This window comes from Leucoraja erinacea, chromosome 3, assembly GCF_028641065.1.
Source record: "Leucoraja erinacea ecotype New England chromosome 3, Leri_hhj_1, whole genome shotgun sequence".
Lineage (NCBI taxonomy): Eukaryota > Metazoa > Chordata > Chondrichthyes > Rajiformes > Rajidae > Leucoraja > Leucoraja erinaceus.
The window spans coordinates 85,122,362-85,146,463 of record NC_073379.1 but is presented as its reverse complement, the minus strand read 5'-3'; the positions used below and the strand labels follow the sequence as shown (position 1 = coordinate 85,146,463).

At 42.3% G+C, this 24,102-nt stretch overlaps 1 protein-coding gene across 1 annotated transcript in view; it reads right to left on the bottom strand.

Moving 5' to 3' along the window:
• Positions 1–1,630: 1,630 nt before the first annotated feature.
• Positions 1,631–24,102, bottom strand: part of cep120 (centrosomal protein 120) — a 97,377-nt gene continuing 74,905 nt past the window's right edge. Inside the window, 3 exon segments of the mRNA XM_055633123.1 lie at positions 1,631–5,351; positions 7,552–7,697; positions 23,222–23,320. Coding sequence (XP_055489098.1) covers positions 5,114–5,351; positions 7,552–7,697; positions 23,222–23,320 — 483 coding nt within the window. The 3' untranslated portion in view covers positions 1,631–5,113.

The following is a 24,102-nucleotide window of genomic DNA, read 5'->3' as shown; positions in this document are numbered from 1 at the left end:
ACCATACCTACGTTGAAGCATGGTGGTGGTAGCATCATGTTGTGGGGATGTTTTCAGTGGCAGGAACTGGGAGACTAGTCAGGATCATGGGAAAGATGAACGGAGCAAAGTACTGAGAGATCCTTGATGAAAACCTGCTCCAGAGCATTCTGGACTGGGGCAGAGGTTCACCTTCCAACAGGGCAACCATGCTAAGCACACAACCAAGATAGCGCAGGAGTGGCTTCGTGACAAGTCTGTGAATGTCCTTGAGTGGCCCAGCCAGAGCCCGGGCTTGAACCCGATCGAACATCCCTGGAGAGACCTGAGAGGATCTGCAGCAAAGAATGGGAGAAATTACCCAAATACAGGTGTGCCAAGCTTGTAGCATCATATAGGTATGTTGCAAAGCCTACCTGAAGCGTCGCTGAAAATCTGTCCCAGCCCGTGTGTGCGATTTTGGCGCCGTTTAGAGGGGGCGGGTTTAAAACGTGATTTCCCCAAGGCTGTTCAAATCGAGGATGTTCAGCCTAGTTAATTATTAACGAAAAATCGCTGGAAGATTCCGTCGCTTTGGCTATTATTACTTTTAAGGGCTTTATCTAGTTGTTATAGTAGTTTAAAAATTAACCTCTAAACCCCCGACCACCGGCAACCGGCCGGATCTCATACTGTGGACAACAGAAGGTAGGCTGTTTATTCTTACATTAAAAAGGGCTTCTTAAGATCCCTTTATACAAAGTTTAATGTTGCGAGTAGCTCATTGTGACCTCATTATATCACGCAGTATTTTTCTGAGCATTTGAGGGCACAAATCCACCGCAATGTGAACGTTCTAAACCAGCGCGTTCACAGGAACCCACTAGAAAGCTGATTTAAATTGACTTTAGTTTACAGCAATTGAACACTAAATTCCTTCCATTTGGCCTATAAATTAATGTCAATGAGATTTAAAAATCATGTTTTATTGTGAATTATTTGTGAATATTATTTGGACACTTAGGCTATTTAAAAATGTTAATCATTTATTAAGAAATGGATAGATGTTTAGATCTAGTAATTGAAGTTTGAAATTAGCTACAATTGGGTAACTAACTAATTATATGCTTTAATTTCAGGTTATCCAAGTAAGATTGTTTTATATTTGTTTCAGAATGCTTCAATCTATGATAACTGAAAATTTCATTCAGTTCTCTTAATTTTTAAGAAAGTTATGGGCCTTTGACTGTCCTCGATCACAGCTTTTTTGTTATGTCCATAGAAAGTAAATAGGGAACAAGATGCTAATTTCCGAGTATGTAAATGGCCATAACTTTTTAAATACTTGAGATATGAAAGTGAATTAGGTGTCAAATTAAACTTCTTTTTATGCTTTATCTGATGGGATAAATTGCAGACTTGATTTTTAAAATCTCAAAATTTTGTAACATTGCTACATCATACCCAAGAAGACTTGAGGCTGTAATCGCTGCCAAAGGTGCTTCAACAAAGTACTGAGCACGAATACATCACTCGTGGGTGGACTCGCACCATGAGACAGGGGTTTAAGCTGGAAAGTGTGCAGAAAAGATTCACAAAGTTTATACCAGGACAGGACTGCTTGAGTTGTGGCATGGGACTTTTTCCTCCTGGAGCGTAGGTTGTTGAGAGGTATAGATAAGGTCAGTCGTTTTCTTAGGGTTGGGGAGTTCAAAACTAATGGGCATGATTTTGAAGTGAGATGGGAAAGATTTAAAAGAGGAACCTGAAGGGCAACTTTTTCCACACAGAGCGAGCTGCCAGAGGAAGTGGTGGCCGTTTGTACAATTACAACATTTACATTGGAATCACATTTAGACAGGCACATGAATATAAAAGGTTTGGACGGATTGACTGAATGACAAAAATCTTGAAACAACAAAATTTATTTAAACAGATCACATCTATAAAATATAAAAGCAAACATTAACAGAATTTAAACAAAACTTGCATTGAAAGTAAGCAAATGTTAAGTTTGTTCCATGTATGTTTAACAAGATCAACTTCCAAGTGGCAAACAAAATCAAGACTAAGGTGTAGTAACAAGACTGAAAGACAAAGTAGATTTTGAAGATGCAGCTCCCTCTGCTGTTTGGTAATGGAACTTCAAAATTTGAGATTTAAATAGGGGTTCATTTATTCTGCACTGACAACTGATGCACCCTGATTTTTATTAGAGACTCATTGTTTATTGCTCAAAATGCGAGTTGAAATTTTATAAGATTGTGCATGCTTTAGTGTGGGCAAAGTCATGAGGAAAATGAAAATGGTCATGAGAGAAAGTTCAAATGATGTAAACCATTTCCTGATTTTCAGCCGTCAGGTATTTTTTCATTAAACTAGAATAAATTTACGTTTAAGTGATATGCCATTCTTCACAACATAAAATTCATATTGCAGTTTAGATTGTAAGGAATCAGCAAGCTGATATTATTCAGGGCCGTTCACTACTTTTTCCTTGGTTAACTTGTATGGAGGCAAGAAGTTTATTGAGAACAAATTTTCAATTCATCGTTTGTCACAGAAAATAAATCCAAGTTTAAAGGGATATGACGTGCACAGCAGTTTTTGACATGGGTACACTGCCTACATTGTGCTTTTAAACAGGAAACACATGCTTTAAAATCCTGCAGGGTCTGGGTTAATAGTATTGCTGTCAATAAATTTGTTATTTTTCAATATTGCAATTATTAGATTGAAATTAAAAATATAAAGTAACCTACTCACTGCAATACTCCAAACAAAACATTTCAATCAGGTGCAGCTGAACATAGAAACAATATATATATATATTTAAGAGGTATCAACATTATGCTTAAGTTAAAATTATTCACCAAATGTCAACAACATGTTAAAATTGGATATTTTCATTGACCTTGAAGCAAAACTAAAATAATTTAATTAATAGAAATGTTCGATGCTTATGTTTGGTGCATCCTGTAAAACCTATCCTGAAATGTACCAATACTGATTTGGCATCTTGAGCAAAAAGCAGAGCTGGAGAAACCCAGCAGCATCTGTGGAGGGAATGCACAGATCAAGTTGAGTCGGGACTCTTTCATACTGGTGAAGTAAGGTGAATGAAGCTGGAAGATAAGAAAGGCGAGATAAGTACACGGAGGAGGGGAGAGGAGCAGGGTAACTATGTTGGTGGAAAAAATGTGTGCGTACTGGGATAAGAGGCAGGGAAGGGGGTGCATTTCAAGCACCTCGCATTTTACACAGGGTTATGTGCCTGAAAAGCAGCTCGTAATTCAAAAACACGTGTATTAAACATATATGTGACCATGATGTTGGCAAATTGGAACTCGTTATTCCAAAAATATCAGTGTGTAAATCAAGCTTTGGTATTAAAGGAACAAACGCGTTATTTTAAAAAGCACAAATCAAACATGTGTAAAACGCAAGTTGCCTGTATTTGGAATTGGAGAATTCAGTGCTCATGCTGTTGTTGTAAGATGTCCAAGCAAAATATGGAGGTGCTGTTCTTACACAAGACCATTTATTTCTCCCCCCTCAGTGTACACACATTTCTTCCACCACCACCCATCACCCTGATCTTTGCCTTTTCTTAAGCTAATTTCCTACTTGCCCATCTTTGAGTCCCTAATTTCCCTGTACTTTCCCCCGCATTCCACACCCGTTCTCTTCCACCCATAAATTTCACTCTCGTTCTTTCCTTATCTAACACACTTTTGTCTCCTTTTCACCTCTAGCCTTCATCACTTCTCCATTCATCTGGCAATCACCAACCCCTTCATCGGTGTGCATGTTTCACTTGCCAAGTTCTGCCTTTCTCTTTTCAAGCTTGCTCCTCCCCTACTCCAATCAATCTAAAGGGTCCCGACCCAAAACGGAACAAAAAGACTCAGAAGGCTGTGGCCTCGCCTTTTTAAAAAGTTTGTGTTCACAAATTGAATTTTGGTTGTCGGGTGGCTGCAGCCCAATTATTCACCTCGCGTTTTTAACAAGTTTGTGTTCACAAAATGAATTTTGGTTGTCGGGTGGCTGCAGCCCAATTGTTTTTCTTGGCTTGGCTTTTAAAATCGTTGCAACAGTTGGATGCCAGCCCAAGAATCTATTCGGCCCACAAAGTCTATACTAGCCCTCTGGAAAACAGTACCTTCGGCCCACAACACCCCTACTAGCGCAACAGACAGCTCCCCCACTGGCGAGCAATATTGGAATTGGTGGAGAGGTGGAATATTGCGTTGGTGACCAGCCCTGTACTTTCCGTGTGATGCTGGGACCCAACGGGTCCCACTTAGTCTAGTATTTTAATAAATTCCCTTAAATTGTCAGGACCTCTGAAATACGCCATTCATTGTAGCACATTAAACGACCATGAAGTCTCAAAGAAATATAAATCTCAGATTTTTTGAAAAGGTATTCCTGCCACAGGGATAGAAAAAAATGTTAGATACACAAACAACATGGATAAAAGACAGTTAGTCATATCAACAAGGCATGTTATGTTCCAACTGAGGTTACCATAAAAAAAAGTGAAATTTGAGGGAACTCATCTAGTTCTGTTAAAGGGAGAATAAAAATACCAGTATCTCAATGTTGCAAAAGTTCACCGATTCGGAGTCCTTGGTTATGAATTTATTGCGGTTTACCCCAGAACAAATCTGCTCTGTAAATGATCTCCATACTTTCTGGTCCTGCTCCAAAATAAATGCTTTCGCTGGATCAACTGTCGTCTTTATTATGAACAATGTTCTTCGTGACGTTATTTATCAACATTATATTGGTAGGACTTTATCAGCGAAGTGGTCCGTTGAAAGAAAAATACTCACAATTTATTAAGAAATTGAATACATTTTCCAAATATAGCTATTTACAGATAGATTAAAATGCACTGTACAAAACCACTGTACATATAAAACTAACTTTCTAGCTCAGTAATATTACATGTTTTCAAAAACACAAAGTTCTATAAAAGTCAAAAAATAAACCAGTGATATCAGAAGATTGAAGTCTTCATAATAGGTATATTCATAAGAATTTTATACCAAAGGGAAATAATTAGCAAACCACATTAAGGCAATTATAGGGATAAATGTGGGTACCCTAGGAATTGCTATCCGAAGATTTTACTGACACACCACCATCCTCAAGTATGACCACCTCTCTTCACCATAGTTTCACGTATTTGTCTGTCAAGTTCACGGATAATCCGATCGTCGTGAGTGTATACTCCTGTCCTCAGCAAAGTGTCTCTCTCTTCGATGAGCCGAGTGAGATAATTGTCCAAGGCCTCATCTGGACGTTGAACGTGATCTCCAGCCTCTTCCCCACTGACAGGATTTCGCTGCACTGAGGATTGTTTTTTATCATCTTGCAGTTTTAACCTGATGAATCAATGCAAACAATGAGCAAAGACTATTTTTCTGAAAAAACAGCAATCGGAATTTAATTCTGACTGGTATTCTCTGCGTGATTATGCTTAGATACCTTCAAGGTGAGGACGCAACGTCAAATAGAATCTTACCTTAAATAGAGTCTTACCCTAAACTCTTGATATTTTCTTTGATCTTTGACCAAAAACATGCTAACGTTCTTTTCAGGACTGCTGAAAGGTAGGCTGCTCCAGAAGATTATATTACATGGGATCCATGATGAATTAGTAAATAGGATCCAAAATGGCTTGGTCATAGAAGACAAAGAATAGTGGAGAGATGTGTTTTTCTGACTGGGGTCTGCGGCCAAGGCCAGTGGTGTTTCACAAGGATTAGTGTTGGGGCCTCTGATGTTTGAAATATACATTTGAAATGTTTAATGTATATCAATGATTTAATGAAATTATAGATGGTCTAATCAGTAAATTTGCAGATGATTAGCACAGTTGTTGACAGCGAGGAAGGTTGTCAAGAAAAAAGCAGGATATAGTTTAATATGGTTTAATATGGAAAAAATGCAAAATTATGCATTTTGGGAGGTCCATTGGAAAAGTAAAGTATACAGTAAATGGAGGCTTGGGAACATAAATGAACAGAGGGATCTTGGGGTACAAATACGTAGCTCCCTGAAAGCGGCAACACTAGTAGATAGGTGATAACTAAAACAAATGGCATGTTTGGAGCATTTCTGGTCATTACACGAAAGGAAGGAAGCAGAGACTTGAGATAGTGTAGAATTGGTTTGCTAGACTGTTGCCTGGATTGAATGTATTAACTGCAAGGATAGGTTGGACAAACTTGGATTGTCTTCTATGAAGCATTTTAAGCTGCAGAGCGACCAGAGTGAAGTATAAAAGATTATGACAAAGAAAGGGTAGCTATACAGAAGAGGAAAAGTTAAATACCAGAAGGCACAAGTTTAATGCGAGAGGGCCAAGGTTCAGAAGGAATTGCAAGGCAATTTTTGTTTTTGCAAAGAGTAATACCACCCCTACTTTGAACAATTTTCAATGTCTCTGACTTTAAATGTCACTTTAAATGAACTCCAATAATTAAAAATATTAAAAATGTTGGTACTGGTTTATTACTGTCATGTGCACCGAGATAGTGAAGAAACACACACAGGCACGCACAAGCAAACAAAAAAGAGTACAACAACATACAAGAGAAACAACGTAACCTTTTATTCAAATGAAAGGGAGTGTACTTCTTGAGATAAGCAGTTATGGCAAAAGGCTTTGATGCTGGATGACAAGTGTATCCAACCTTTCCAAGTTGGAGTGTAACACCCTGGCAGGAATCAGGCATGCTGGTGTCTGACATCATGTGCATTTCTAGTTCCCACATTTCAGGTAAGAGGCACAGAAGCTGGAAACAAGCTGAAGAACCGAAACAAACTACTGAAGTCTGAACTGCTGGTTAAAGGCCATAATGACCAAATCGTCTGCCACCTTAACCAACTTGTACGAAAGGAAGTAGTTGTAGCTAATGGATGCTAATGGGTTGTTCACCAGAATTCTATCGTACATATGGAATATTTCCTGTAATTTGGAAGATTACAAATGTAAGCCTCCCCTCCCCCATTCAATAAAAAAAATGGTTGGAGAGAGAACTACCGATCAGTTTAAATATAAAGGATGCCATACAAGGGGATGTTTGTGTTGTGGACTACTGTGTTCTGTGTTTTTGTGTTTTTTTAATTTTATTTTTTTTGTATGACTGTAAGGGAAAAATAATTTTGTTGTCTCTTAATTGAAGACAATGACAATAAATTAAATCAAATCAAATAAATTAAATCAACAACTTGCAAAGATTTGAATGGAAAAACGATGTTATGGGGAGTGGAAATGTAAAAAAGACAAAAAGCAAATACAAGAAATCTGAAGTGAAACAGCTGATACTTCAGAAGAATTATCTTTCAGTTACAGAAAAAGCAAGTTTGAATATGCAGGATGAAAATAAAGATTTCCAAATAGAAAATAGACAGAAAGGTAAAAAGAAGGACATTTTTTTGTAGTTAAAAACAGAACCTCTGGATATTGTATAATTTTTCTTTATATCATGCATGGTTTGAATTTTTTTACATTTTATATCATTAAACCAAAACTAACATGTCTAATTAGACACTGCACATCTCATTTTTCTCTGGTACCTGTTCAATTCAGTCCTAATCTCCTCCAATTCTTGACGCTCTGTTTTAACCACTTCCTTTTCCTCTGCTGCAAGATATCGTAGCCTCATATGTTCTAGTTCTTGTTGTTGTTTCTTAAGTCTTGCCATGGCATTTTCTTGTTCACGCTAAGCCAATGAAATTAAAATACAGACAATTAACTAATTGTTTTGCAGGTTCAAAAGTTGAATGGCTAACCAATTGAACCAGCTGAATTGCTCCCTTTGCATGGTAAAAAGATGAATTTTGAACTTTTAAAGAACTGGATTACACAAATGTACGGTAGAAAGCATATTGACTGCGTGCGTCACATCCTGATTTGGAACACAAATGCCCAGGAACAAAAGAGGCTGCAGAAGTAGTGGACATTGCCGGGCCCATCATGGTTAATGACCTCCAACATTGAAGTGATCTGCGGGAAAAGCTGCTAATATCAAAGACCCACCTCACCTAATGCTCTCATCTCGCTGCTATGATCGGGATGAAGGTAGACAAGACGGAAATTCATGACTCCCGGGTTCAAGAACCGCTTCTTCCCAGCTACTAGTCTTGAACAATGTACAAATCTAATCACCTCACGTCAGCAACTCTGATCTACTATGGACTTTATTTTGGTTGTTTACAGACATTGTTTTTTACACTACTCAGGTCTATTTATCTAGTATCAGTGATTAATTTATTTCATTAGTTATTGCTGTATATTTATGCATCATTGGATTAATGGATCTGTAAAGCTGCAGCAAGTAAGAATTTCAATGTTCAATTGCTGGTACAAGTCATATCATTCATATTCAAATAATTATTAAAACTCTCTTTGTTAGTACCTTTGTTTGTTTGTCAGTCACATCTCCTCCAAAACACTGTGACAGTTACATTTTTACATATTCCGGTAGAGATTTACCTCACGATTTCAAAAATCCCCTCATCTGGAAATTTAATTCATTATTTCCAGAGTTTTTTACTAACATTGTTTTAAAATCTAACTGAATCTGAAACGAGCTGATTATGTCACAATGTCTTTGCTCCTCACAACCAGCTGCAAACTTTTCAATGCGCAGTCACGAGCTACGAATTACATGGCCCAGCTGCCCCCCCCCCCACACGGGCTCTGGATTGAAACCCATGAACGCTGGGCTTCTTGAAGTTCAACAACATGGCGGTGGCGGTCGTTATTGCATCACAGCCACGGACAAGCGCAGTTGAAAAGTCGCCGTCGCGCCCGTCACAAGGGACGACCGCCTCTCCGTCTCCCCCGCCCGTTTTTCTGTCACGCTGGTGAGTGCGCTGCCAACCCCGCTGTTTCTTACAGTCCTCAAATCGCTTCAGGCATCACACCGGTCCATGGCGGCCGGGGGTGGAGGGGGAGAGAGAGGGCAGGTGGAGGGGAGGGAAAGGGGGGATGGAAAGGGGGGGATGGAGAGGGGAGGGGGGGGGGAAGGGGAGGGGGGTGGAAAAGGGGAGGGGGGGAAAGGGGAGGGGGGAAAGTGGAGGGGGGGAAAGGGAGAGGGGAGGAAAGGGGAGAGGGGGGAAAGGGGAGAGGGCCCGTCCTCTCTGCCCCCCTCCCTCTCTAGGGAATCCCCTGTCCCCCTTCTTCCCCCCTCCACCCCCCTCTCTCCACCCCTCCACCTCACACCTATCCTCCCCCCCCCCCCACATCCACCTCCCTCTCCCCCTCTCCCAACCCCCCTCCCTCCACCCCACCCCTCTCCCTCCACCGTACCCCCCCCCCTCTCCCCTCCCGCCCCCCCCCCCCTGTGTGTGTGTGTGTGTGCGGGGGGGGTGTGGTCAGTGTGTGTGTGTGATGCCACAGCTCTCTCTCCCCCCCCCGCATTGAGAGGACGGGACGCAACGGGCCCCACTTGGTCTAGTGACAATTAAAGACTTTTGATAACGCTATTTTTTTTCTCAGGGAATTTACGTTTCTCAACAACTAAGGAGATAAGACTAATGGCCAAGAGATGTATTCCTGTTCCTGATGTATAACCCCCCCCTCACCTATGTCAACCTTTTAAGGCAGAGATAGATAGATTCTTGATTAGTACAGGTGTCAGAGGTTATAGGGAGAAGGCAGGAGAATGGGGTTAAGAGGCAGAGATAGATCAGCCATGATTAAATGGCGTAGGCATGGTGAGCCGAATGGTCTAATTCTACGATTACTTATGACCATATGACTATTACCAGCCAGGCTTTGTCCCGCCTGTCCTCTTTCCAGATTTCTTCTCCTCCCCCTCCCTACAATCAGTCCAAACACGTTTCAACCCAAAATATCACCTATCCATGTTCTCCAGAGATGCTGCCTGATCTGCTGAGTTACTCCAGCACTTTGTGCCCTTTTATAGTATATTATTACTGTGGAGAGGTAATGACTAAAGTTTTTCTCCCTCAAATGTTTTCTTTTTGGCAATTTCCAAAGCAACTTTTTAAGTAGTTCGCTGGATCCCAATTGAAACGGTTATAACCAATTTGGTCCTTGGAATATAAATAGTGTTCCCTGATTCATTAATTGTGCATAGCCAATTTGCATTATGAAAACACGTGCTATAAGCAGAACTGCCTGTCGTGGCAAAATTCTAATCAGAAGGATGTTGGCCTAAAAACCAGACGATATTTTCCCCACCCATTTACAAACAAAAACCCACTGTGAAAATGTTAATATTGGCTAAATTAAAGACATTACAAAATGGAGGATCCCTGCTTTTATCAGAATTGCTTAACCATTGTCAGCTGAACTTTATAGGCTTCAATTGGCGTCAGCTAGTCTAGGCTCAGACTGATACGCAGAATGGTAAATGGTCCAGGTGTTCTCCATGTTTCCCTTAAATTGACAACATATAATGATTTTGCAAACTGACATTGTTTAAATGCATCGTTTCTATTGGACCGCTGCAAAAGCATTGTAAAACAGTATATATATTGTTGCAAGAAGGTCATCCTGTTAATTGATGATTGGTTGAACAGTTGAGCCTTGGAGAAGTTGTTGGGTTTCCAGGGCACGTTTCAATGTTTGTTCTTGTTAGCTTCCTTTGTGAGCTTTCTGTTTAATACAATGTATGGAGCTGTTGTATCATTGGGTTAGGAAAATGTCTGTTATGGATGGGGTTAATCGATATTTGTAATTGGGTAATTAAGAGACAACCCCCCGTGTGGTTTGGCCCTCAGGTTTACGGGACATATAAAAGGCTGTGATCACGAGGCTCAGGGTCGATCTTCTGGAAGAGCGCTCAGGACCGCGTACCCTTCTGGAGTGCCTCTGTCTGCGCGAGGCCTGAAGGGCTTGAACAGATAGACGCAGGGATCGAACCCGCGGTGGGATAGGTACAGTGTGTGATCTGTGACGCGTTTTTGCTAAAATAAAATTTTGTTAATTCAAGTGCTTGAGTCAGTGTTTTTACTGAAACTAGACAGGGGGGGGAAGCTTAGAAACGAGCAATTATCAAAAATACACGCTATATTCAATTGTTCAAGTTCGCCACCACTGTAAGAACATCCAAGTTAGTCAAAAAGTTAAACTTAATTTTTTTATACAAGCAATTCTAGAGATAGTGATAATGCAACTAATACGAGGACACCCGTTTATAATTATAAAATAGTGAAATGTCCAAACCCTAAGCGCTGAAAAAAATTAATGCGTTCAAAGATTGTAAAGTATTAACACAAAGCACAGGACTCTCGGCCTTAAGTAACTCTCTCTTCCAGGTGCCATTCAGAGATCTCCATCACATAAATAAACATCTTCACATGGGAGTGTCAACCATAAATCTGAAGAATTGTTAATATGCAGCTAGACGAAACGTGGTCAAACACTAGCCACTACATACTGATGCTGACATTAGCAATCACCCTGTCAAAAGCTAAACACCTCAAGTGTAGTTTTCTGAAAATAACCCTGAGTTGACAAGTGGGTTGGAAGACCTGGATGACATCAAGAATGAACCACAAAAGTGCCTTTGCCAGATATTTAAAGCCTTTGGCCAAAAATGTTGTCAAGAAATTCATTAGCTTAAATAGCCAGAGTGAAAAAAATGCAGGGTGATTTATAACAGTTTATGAGAAATTACAGTCAGGAAGGGATCCATCTCTCTGCTAAATCATTATTTTAAAAGTTTTTTTTACATAGAAAATGGACTGCAGAAACAAAATTAAAACAATTTCATCAGCTCAAAGTGGTGGTCTGAATTCAAAGACGTGGTAATAACAAATCTGTATTCACATTGATCTTCTGGCAAACAATATAAAAAAAAAAACGTACACAGTGTAGGCAGCAGCTGGGTACTGTCATGGACATTTTACAGAGAACATTAGATACTTCCTCCTGCATATAATTGTTTATGGAAATGTTTGACAGAACACAAAGATTTGGGATTTACTGGCTGAGATTTCAGACCCACCACAATTCTGTAAAAATATTAAAGTTTGTTGGGGTCATGTTTTGACACTATTTTCCAAAAGAAAATTAAAGCAAGATTTATGAATCTCTTGAAACTAAATGAGATTTCTGTAGCTGACTACATGTTATACTTAAAATGTTGCAGCAAATACAAGTTTCCAGTTCTTGATCCATAACATATTAAACAACTGCATAATACATAAGGTTGATGCTGCCTTGTCAGTTGAATGTATATATATTTAAAACACAAGAATGAGAGAATCTCGACAGACAAACACCTTGTGTGGAGAGAGAGAGACCTGCAGCTAGCATATAGATAGATAGCCTTTTATTGTCATTCAGACTTAGTCTGAACGAAATTGCAGCAGTCATACATACAATACAATCCAATAAAACAACAATAAACACATATTAACATCCACCACAGTGAGTCCACCCAGCATCTCCTCACTGTGATGGAGGCAAAAGTCTTAGATCTGCAGTCTCTTCCTCTTCTCCCTCTGCGTTGGGGCGATGTTAAAATCAGTCCCGCGGCTCAAACACCGCAGCCCGGGGTGGTTGAAGCAGCCGCCCACCAGTCCTGCAGACGCAGCCGCTGGCCCGCGGCCGAACCCCGGACTCAGGCCACCACCGCCAGAACACCGTCCCAGCCACCCTCACGTGAGTACTGCGCCGTCTTCAGCCTCGGGCTGGGCCGCCCCAGACATGGGCGTCGCTTCTTCCCCGGACCGGGCCGCCCTGACTTGGGCGTCGCTTCTCCCCCGGACCGCGCCGCCCCGACTTGGGCGCCGAACCTCCCTCGGGCTGCGAGCGCCGCACCTCCCCGAGCTCAGCCGCTCCGACGGGAGCCTCGTTCCACCCTCGGGCTGGCCGCCCTCACGAGAGCGTCCAAACCTCTTTCAGCCCTGAGCCCTGAGCCGGACCACCCTCATGGGAGCGAGCTCAGGGCGAGTCCTGGCGGGCTCTGCCTCCGGAGCCTCGAGGTCGTCAGCTCCATTAGGCCTCATCGCAGACGGAGGCAGAGAAGGGGAATACGACAAAAAGGTCGCATTCCCCCGCAGGGAGAGACTGCAAACCCCGATTCAACCCCCCCCCCCCCCCCCCCCCCCCCAAACACAAACTAAAACCAAAAACTAGACTACCCAAAACAAAATAAACAACATAAAAAACACAAAACAACGGGACTGCCGGTAAGCCGCTGCAGCCAGAGCCGCGCCGCCACTCCGAAAATATCAAACTAAATTGTCAAATTCTTGTTACAACGCCTCTGGGGAATGAGATTACTTACTTCCACTGCAGTACTGTTGATCTACATTGCACTCCTTCTGAACATAGAACAGTATAGCACAGCAATAGACTCTTCAGCCCACAATGTCTGTCGAACATGATGCCAAGACCATTGCTAATCTACCTACACATAACCTTTATCACTCCATTCTCTACATATAAAGTCTAATCCAGCACAAATTCCTGCGGAACTCCAATGGTTACGGACGTCCAGCCTGAATATCATCCTTCTACCACGACCTTCTGTCATCTATCAGTAAGACAGTTCTGAATCCATATGATCAGTCACTATTAATCCCATGCAGCACATTCTGCTTTACATTCTGCACATTTGATAGTTATATGGATGGGAAGGGAATGGAGGGTTATGGTCTGAGCGCAGGTATATGGGACATGGGGAGATTATGTGTTCGGCACGGACTAGAAGGGTCGAGATGGCCTGTTCCCGTGCTGTAATTGTTATATGGTTTTATGGTTATATTCTGGATCAGGGGAGACTTCATCAAATGCCTTACTAAAATTCATGTAAACAATATTAACAACCCTACCCCTCAGATTACCTTTGTCAGCTCCTTAAAAAAACTTGATCAAGTTAGCAAGACACGATCTGCCGAGTACAAAGCTATGCTGATGATCCCTAATTAACCCATTCTCTTCAAAATGGGATTAATTCCTATCGCAAAGAATCCTCCCCAATAGTTTCCCTACTGACATGAGGTTCACTAGCCTATAATTCCCAGGACTCTCTCCACTTCCTTTCTTAAATAAAGGAACAACATTAGCTGCTCTCCAGTCCTCTGGGACCTCACCTGTGGCTAGAGAAGTTGTTCACAATGTTGGGGCATTGGCCAGGGGAAGTACAGGGACATAGAAAATAGATGCAAGAGGAGGCCATTTGGCCCTTCGAGCCAGCACCGCCATTCATTGTGATCATGGCTGATCGTCCCCAATCAATAACCTGTGCATTGGAGTGATTACACTTCCAGTGATTTTGGACAATTGTAGAGATACATTTATATCATTCCAATGCATTGAGGTGCCTGGTCCAGATGACAAAAGCACAAGGGGAGAGATCCCTGCTTCTCAGCCCTGTTTGAGGTCTTAATCTCCCAACACTTCAGAGATACTACACAAAATCTTCGGCCCACCAAGTTTGAATCAACCAGCGATCACACCCCCCCCACCGTACAGTTGCGCTTTCCTACATACAAAGGCAATCTGCTTTTTTTACCAAAGCCTATTAACGAACAAACCTGAACTTCTTTGGAATGTGGGAGGAATCCGGAGCACCCAGAGAAAACCCAAGCGGTCGTGGGGAGAACGTACAAAATCTGTATGGACAGCACCCGCAGTCAAGATCGAACCTGGGTCTCTGGCACTTTAAGGCAGCAACTCGACTACTATGCTGCCACTTGTCCGTAATCAAGCAAAGATTTACTAGAATGTTGCCTGGGTTTCAGCAACTAAGTTACAGAGAAAGGTTGAACAAGTTAGGGCTTTATTCTTTGGAGCGCAGAAGGTTAAGGGGGGACTTGATAGAGGTTTTTAAAATGATGAGAGGGATAGACAGAGTTGACGTGGAAAAGCTTTTCCCACTGAGAGTAGGGAAGATTCAAACAAGGGGACATGACTTGAGAATTAGGGGACTGAAGTTTAGGGGTAACATGAGGGGGAACTTCTTTACTCAGAGAGTGGTAGCTGTGTGGAATGAGCTTCCAGTGAAGGTGGTGGAGGCAGGTTCGTTTTTATAATTTAAAAATAAATTGGATGGGAAGGGAATGGAGGGTTATGGTCTGAGCGCAGGTATATGGGACTAGGGGACATTATGTGTTCGGCACGGACTAGAAGGGTCGAGATGGCCTGTTTCCGTGCTGTAATTGTTATATGGTTATATGGTTAAAGTTGTGCTGTTACTGAACATGGTGAAATTCTTCATCAACATCTGCCCTGCTGGGAAACCAACCATGTTTTTCAGGATCCCATCCAGGTGGCACCATCGAGTGTGGCAGCCTCGCCAGCAGCTGTTCGTCCTTACATCATTTTTTAAATTTTTAGTCTGTTTAAAAGTTTTGTTTTGGAGGTCTTCTAGTCTTTTTTATGTGGGGGTGGGGTGAGGAAGGGGGAAACTGTTTTTCTCAGTCACTACCTGATCGAGGATGCGTCTTTCCTCCGAGCCGCACCTTCGCCCCCTCCTCGCAGCCTACGATCTGGATTGGCGCGGCCTTTCCTGCCGGAGACCGGCCAGATCTGCAGCAGTGGCGCAGCACTGAATTACCATCACGGAGCGAGCGATGCCTTACCGGGATCACCGTGTTGGAGCTCTGGGGGCTTGCCGACTTTAACACCGTGGAGCTGTAGTCTGTGGAGCATCCAGCCGCGGGCGGCGCTGACTTTAACATCGTGGAGCCTGGGATCCTTGCCGGGGTTGCCAGCGTTGAATCTCTGCCCAGCTCGGCTTCGGGAGCAGCGGTCTCCGGTAGAAAGCGGCCGATTCGGAAACTCCAAGTCACTGAGAGTGTTCTCCGTTCCGACGCTGGAGCTCCATCATCCTGGCGAGAGGGCCTGAAACATCAGGCCGCCGTTACGGCAACTGCGGAGGCCTCAATAGGGTGAACGGGAGGAAGATAACTGGACTTTGTTGCCTTCCCTCACAGTGGGAAACATTGATTCTGCTGTGGGGGGATGTTTTTATGTTAACTTCTATAGTGTTGTGTTTATCTTATTTGTGTGCTGCATGGTAACTCAAATTTCACTGCACCAATTGATGTATGTGACAATAAATGTCCTTTGTCCTTTGTCAAAAATCTTTACAATTGGGATGCACTGTTTCACAGTGGCAACAAAATGGAGAGGAATTTTTTTCTTGTTGATGCAAGTTTAATAATATTAAAATCTATTTGTCCATCAGTGCTCAGAAGGTCCCTGCCATTTACTCCTTGTCCTACCACAATTTGATCTCTTCTTCTTCTTTCGTGTGGCGTGCACAGCCTGAAGTTGTTGGACAACTTGTTCTATTTGATCTTCCGTTTGTGCACGTTGAGTTGATTGCATTAACCGAAACAGGGTGGACCACGTGAAGGTTGCAATGTTCCACCCCAATTTGACCTCTAAAAATGCATTACTTTACACTGCCTGGTTTAAATTCCATCAGCCACCACTCTACCTAATTTTCCACCAGATGTTCTGCTGCATCCTTATGCCCCTGTCCCACTTAGGAAACCTGAACGGAACCTCCGGGAACCTCACGGAAACCTTGGGTGGGGCGCAAGGTCTCCAGAGGTTTCCATTCAGGTTTCCAAAGTGGGACAGGGGCATTAGATAACTTTCTTCACAATCTACGACTCCACCAATTTGTGTCATCTGCAAACATACTAATCACACCACCTACATTCTTATTCAAGTCATTGAGATACATTACAAATATAGGTCCCAGCACAAAACCCTACAGTGCGCCACTTGTTGTAAATATCCAGTCAGAAAAACACACATCCACCACTGTCCTCTGCCTCTCATCATGAAGCCAATTTTGGTTCCAGTTTGCCAATATCCCTCAGCTCCTGTATCACTTAACCTTCTAAGCAGCCTACCATGCACACTTTGTTAAAAGCAATTCCAGAGTATTATCACTCCAGCTTCCTATGGGTTCGGACATCGCTATACCTCTTCCCTCGACTCCATCGAAGTCCTTTCAGGTGAGGCAAAGGTTTACTTGCACCTCTTCCAAAGTCATCAGGTGCTTCAGGTGTGGACGCCTATATCGGCGAGACCAAGCGCAGGCTTGGTGATCGTTTCACTGAACACGTCGGCTCAGTCCGCTTTAGCCAACCTGATATCCCGGTTGCTAAACACTAGAACTCCCCCTCCCATTCCCATATTGACCTTTCTGTCCTAGGCCTCCTCCACTGTCAGAGCGAGGTCCAATGCAAATTGGAGGAACGGCACCTTGTATTTCGCTTACAACCCAGCAGCATGAATATTGATTTCTCCAAGTTACTCTCTATCTCTGTTGAAATGATCAGACTCACTGTAGATTAACCCTTATTAACCCATGCCATTTATAATCTCCACTACACATATATGCATGCCACCCATTACATGGTATTACAGTACTACAAAGCTTTACACTAACAAGGTCAGCCGGCTCTCACAAGCCACACCGAGCTGGATATGAATGGCTGGCAGTTTAAATGTTCTGGATTACTTATGGAATAAAGATTGATCTTTCACTATGTGTGTTGTCATGGATCATTCACAAACATGGTGTCAGACCTGTTCTCCGTTATGGTGTAAAAGCAGTTCTCCGTTTCAACCGCTCAACAAGTGACAGGTTGTCCGCTTACGGTCACTCAGGTTACGACCACCTCGTAGTCATTCTGGGGTCAACCGCAGAGCCACGCTCGTACTTGGTTAGTATTGACAGTGTCATCTATCGACGCACCCGCCAATACCTCTTCCCGGCATCTCCACATCCTTACCCGGACCAACCAGCCTTCCCTCACGCTCCGTGAATGCCACTCCAGCGATTCCTCTACCGGTGCCAGCCCCATGCCTGCCTTCCCTGGATCCCCCATCTCCACCTATGTCTTCTCATCTGTGTTCACCCGATAAGGGACTTGCTCCCTCAGAGAAGGATGAGGTGCACAAGGGGTACTACTGTACACATGCAGGTCATGTCTGCAAGCCAAACCTGCAGATTGGAAAATTCACCGGTTATACTTGAACTGTGCATGACCAGTTTTGTTTTATGTGCTCACATATGCACAAGTATGTATAAGTAAAATAAGAAATGCACACACCTTATACTGGTGTTTTACAATATATACTCCAACCACTCTATATATGCTTTGCTTCTTTAAGAGGAAGGATGTAGATTAACCCTTATTAATCCTTGCCATTTATAATCTGCACTACAAATATATGTATGCCACCCATTACATGGTATTACGGTACTACACAGCTGTACACTACCAAGGTCAGCCGGCTCTCATAAGCCACGCCGAGCTGGATATGAATGGCTGGCAGTTTAAATGTTCTTGATTACTTGATTGAGAGAGAGAGAGAGAGAGAGAGAGAGAGAGAGAGAGAGAGGAAAAAAAAAAAATCACTGGGGCGGATCAGCAGTATGAGTGACATAAGGAATGTGCAGCATGCATAATCTCTGTGATAACTATATACTATATGTGCTCTGCATAATCAGTATATATATATATATAGTACTAACACACTAATCTACTTCCTCCCTCTTAAAGAATTAAATGCAAATGTAAAACTACTGATTATGCAGAGCACATATAGTATATGTCAATAAACTGAAGGAAGTTCAAACATAGCCCGGGTACTTTACGGTGGGCTTACAAACATGACCTGCACACGTACGGTACAGTCCTGCATCGCCTTCATGTCACTGGGGACACGATCGGTGGAGAAGTGGGTGTTGGAGATTGAAACGGCATTCCCGGTGACGAAACAGGAGGCTTTGGCACAGGTGGAGGCGGCATGGCCATAGGCGAAGTAACCAGATCAGAAACAGGTTGTCATGCTGGTGCAGTCGGGCCGATAACGCTGGATGTGGATGGAAGTACGCTTGTGCGGTCAGGATAGTACGGAGGTGGTGCTGACTCATTCACAGGCAGGATACGTTACCTAAAACGTCTATAGGTGCCGCCATCGGCATTGACCAAGTATAAACGTGACTCGGAGGCAGTTCCAGAAATTACACCAAGGCGGTCGTGACCTTTGTCGGTTTGCAGATGCACCACCTGTCCCTCGCCCAGCGGTGGAAGCAGTCTGCTCGTCTTATCACACCACCCGTTCTGAATGTTGCGCTTTTGTTGTAGTCTGGACTGGACTTCGGATGGTGGGAACACATGCGGTACCAATGCCTGTTTCGCCACAGGCAATGTGGCTCGGGTTGTGATCCAGGGCCATCTGCCAGAATGAACTCTTAGCATCTAGCACTGTGAATACATTCGCCTTGTGTAGCTATGCTGCAATTTCTTCCACCGTGCACATGGGATAGTGTGGCCGTTTAATGGCAGTGTTTAAAATCTTTAGGATTGATACAAATCCGTATTTCTTCCTTATTCTTTTTTGTTGCTAAGACCTCGGTCGAGACCTAATCCAATGGGTCAGCGATGGGGGTAATCACACCCATAGTAACCATTCTGTCGAGTTCACCTTGCACATGGTGCCGCATAGCATGGGGAATACGGTATGCCGGACGAACAACTGGGAGTACCTCGGGGTCAGTCAAATAGACTTTTGTATTGTATCAAGATTTATTAAGTGAAGCCACATGTAGCAGACAATTGATACAGATGTACTGAAGGTGACCGGACCCAGGTCGTTACAAGCATCAATGCCTAGCAGAGAAGGCACTTTTTCTCAGACAATAACAAAGCCCAGGCTGCAGACACGTGAATCAAGATAGCATCGTAGCTCGACTTGACCGACAGGGAGCACTGTGCCACCTGCAAATGGAAGTAGTGTGGCGGCCGTGTGATTGATTACCTCGTATTTTCTATTAAGTTCAGAAAAGCATAAAACATTGCAACGAGCTCCAGTCTTGAGTTTAACAATAATATTAATTCCGTTAATGAGAGAGGCCATGGGATCTTGATGTTTACGAAACAAATCCAACAAGGAATGTATGTTGATATCCAGTCTCTCGTTAGCAGGCAGTATGTCATTAGTCATGGGAGCCGCATGCGAAGGCTGTGGATCCAAGCCTTCATGTTGGAGCAGGTGGACAGATTGCTTTGTCTGTATTCTGTTTCCATGCAGATGGCAACAACGAATGAAGTGCTTTACAGAAGTTTTCCATAAGCCGGGCAATGTTCACGAATGCCTGCATGCGAACCTCCACAGTTCACACAATTATTAATGAACAACACCAGATCTATCGGGCACCTGTGAAAACTGGCATTGGGCTTGATAAACTATGCCGACAACATTAACATTATAGGCAGAATAGGGACACTGCCGCAAAGGTATGGTGTGAGAATCTGTCACTTCTGCAATATTACAGCGATTTTCAGCACTCCAGAGTGAGATCAGCATCATGTAGAAGTTCATCAATGAGAATTCCATAAACCAGCCTGTCTCGTATCAGACTATCGCACAAATTGTCAAACTCGCATCGGCTGGCGATGTGATTCAAAGAACTGACGTACGGTTCGACAGGTTCACCTGCCTTTGGCTGTGCAAAAAACATTTATGGCGCTCCATCACAAGATTAATGCAGAACTTACATAGTTGTCTGAACTTGTTAAGTAGGCACTCAGGGTCTTGAATAGATTCAGCCGGAACAATCTGGACGCCCGCAGCATTGAACTGTGCCGGGGCCTAATGAAATCTTCTAGCATATCGAGTGGCCTCTGTACCGGCCAGGTTGAGGAGTATAGAGGCATTAATATCTGGAGCGGCGGCAGTGTGCGCCGCATGAACATACACAGTGAAATCCTCTTCAAAGATGCGCCAACATTACGGCGAGGTCACCATCAAACACTAAAGGCTCAGGCTTGTGAAGAGAAGCAGCTATTGTAAAACCACAAACTGAACAAAAAAACAAACTAAAATAAACGTAAATCAACTAGGTGAGGAGAGGGTTCGAAATTTCTGACACCGATGAAATGATCAGACTCACACATAGTGATTAGAATCCATAATCTTTTATTAGCAACTCTGCGGAGGAAACACTAGGTGCTTTTGTCTCCATGCATTCAGTTAGTCTAACTAGAGAGAGAGAGCGAACTCACTATCAAGCCTGTGGGCGGATCAGCAGTGTGAGTGACATAAGGAATGTGCAGCATGCATAATCTGTGGTAACACACACATTATATATATACATATATATCGTACTAACACACTAATATGGAATCTCCATTCCTCCCCCACCCTAGTTCTTTGACTAGCTTCATACTCCTCCTGATTCATTTTGTTGATTGTATGCCTCGTTGCCACCTTCACCATTGCTAACAATGGTCCAGTCAACATTTCCTTGATCATCGTCTGCTTTGATCTGTCCTTTTCACATCTTATCCATCCACATATATCCAATCTCCCTTGCCCCTGACAGACTGAAAAAGGGTCTTGACCCGAACTGCCATCCATTCCCTCTCTCCAGAGATGCTGCCTGTCTAGCATTTTGTGTCTGTCTTTGGTGTAAAGCAGCATCTCCTTCCTACACAGTTCTGATGTTGTTCTATCCCCATGTGAACTTTGTTAGAGGCAACACACAAACTTAAAAGTAAAAACTAAACAAAAAATGCTTAAAACTACAGTGGTAAATTATGGTGGACCAATTCTGTGCCCCCATCAGCCATTTCAGATTTTGCGAGGCACATTACAGTAAAGCATCCCACTGCCTTTATGATGCCTGATGGCAAATTAACGCTGAAATACAAAAACACATTCTCTATTTCCATCATTCATCCTTCAGCATTTCACGTGTCCTTTCTGCACACAAGAAACCTATCACTCAATAATAGAGAAAATAGGAGGGCTGTTAAATATTACATAGAAAGTAAGTGCAGGAGTAGGCCATTCGGACCTTCGCACCAGCACCGCCATTCAATATGATCATGGCTGATCATCCAGAATCAGTACCCCGTTCCTGCTTTTTCCCCATATCCCTTGATACCGTTAGCCCTAAGAACTATATCTAACTCTCTTGAATAAATCCAGTGAATCTGCCTCAGTGGAGAGTACATCCAGTGAATTTGCCTCTGCCTTCTGTGGCAGAAAATTCCACAGATTCACAATTCTCTAGGTGAAAATGTTTTTCCTCATCTCAATCCTTAATGGCCTACCCTTAATCTTAAACGGTGACCCCTGGGCCTGGACTCCCCCAACATAGGGACCATTTTTCCTGCATCTAGCCTGACCAATCCTTTAAGAATTTTGTGTTTCTATAAAATCCCCTCACATTCTTCTAAATTTCAGTGAATATAAGCCCAGTCGATCCATTCTTTGATCATATGTCAGTCTCGCCATCGTGGGAATTAACCTGGTGAACCTCCACTGCACTCCCTCAATAGCAAGAATGTCCTTCCTCAATTTAGGAGACCAAGACTGCACACAATACTTCAGGTGTGGTCTCACCAGGGCCTTGTTCAACTGTAGTGGGACCTCCTTGTTCCAATACTCAAATCCTCTTGCTATGAAGGCCAACATGCCATGTGCTTTCTTCACTGCCTGCTGAACCTTGGATGAGCCAATATGGTCAACCTTTGATCTCAATTTGCATTAAGAACCCACAAGCAGCATTAGGAGAGATAATGAAAGGATTTGTTTATTCACCATGGGTAAATATTGATGCTGTGTAGTATAGCCCAACTGACCCATTACTATACATTTTACTTTACTTAGTAGAAACAAAACATATAAAACCATTACTAACATGTTTAAATGCACCCACCATATTTGATATCAATGTTATGGTGTCCTAAAAATAACCCCAAGTAACTCAATGAATGAAAGGTATAAAACTTTGGTCAAGAAATAAAAGCATTCAAACAAAATATTGTTTACCTTAGATTTGCGAGTCAAAAAAATTATATTAAGGTTTATTTCCAGAAATTGTATTAGTGTACGCTTATTCTAAAGTGATTTAGCCTCTGCAAGATGTAAGCTGCCAGTCAGCATCAACAAAACTCCCTATTAAATGCTGAAGCCTGAAAATCACTATTATTAGTAATTTCTTATGGCAGCAGTTGAAAACTGAACTTAAAATTATTTCAGTATGAATTATTTTACAGTTTAATTTATGTGAAACCATAATATGAAGAGAAAAACAGATTATGTTTAACAGAGGTTAACTGTTCATCTTTAATGAATCCATAAGTTAACATGCAAAGATGCAAATGGATTTTCAACAATTGTGGGGCAACTTTTCATATAAGGTGGTCATTTTGGTTTCAAGTATGGTACTCAAATGATCACGTTTATCACCATTGAAAGAAATGATAGGCCTGTTACCTGTTTCAAGCGAGCCAACTCTTTCAAGGCACGTCCCCACTGTTGCTTATAATGCAGTTTGGATTTGGTGGCTGACTCCAATTTCCTTTCAAGTTCCACCTAATAAAAAATGGGGATGAATAAGAGATGTTGAAATATGATTACTAAAAATGTCTTCTTGATGAATAACTTAATACCCCTTGTAAAAAAGCATTAATCTGAAAAAAGACAATGTTGTTTTTCCCCTCAAAATAAGGACTTTTACTTAACATTCTCCAGATGAAATGTATTTCTTGTAATTTCAGACAGCTGAACACATAAAAGCAAATGGACTATAATCAGTTTAATTTATATTTGAGACTCCAAATGTTGACATTCCAAATTCATTTTGTTTATTTCAAGATTTTATAATGCTGGAAAACAAGCTGCTTAAATCTGTTAAAATTAGAACATTGCAGGCAGGGATGAAATATTTAACCTCAAGTCTTGGCTTTCTAGATATAAACGGAATAGATCAGTGATAAATAAATAAAATAACATTGATAATTGAATGAGTTTTCATCTTTGGAGGTTTGGAAATTAATGATGGGCAAAAATTCGGAATGACTTTGGAAAAGCAGTGGCTCAAGAGTAATACAGACTTAGCCTGAACTAAAATTAAGCCTAAAGGAGACTGATTAAATCAAGACATTTACTAGTATTGCAACAGCATGAGTCACCACAATCCTATTTATGGAAGTCACTCAGATCATGGTTTACAGAACAGCATTATAGACAACTAGACCAAGTGGTACAAGTTGGGCCTCTGTCACACGGAAGGCCTGGTCCCCCAACGCAACCCGTTCCCTTACGCAATATTCCACCACTCACCCATAGCCCCCATGGGAGGCCTGTTTCCTCAA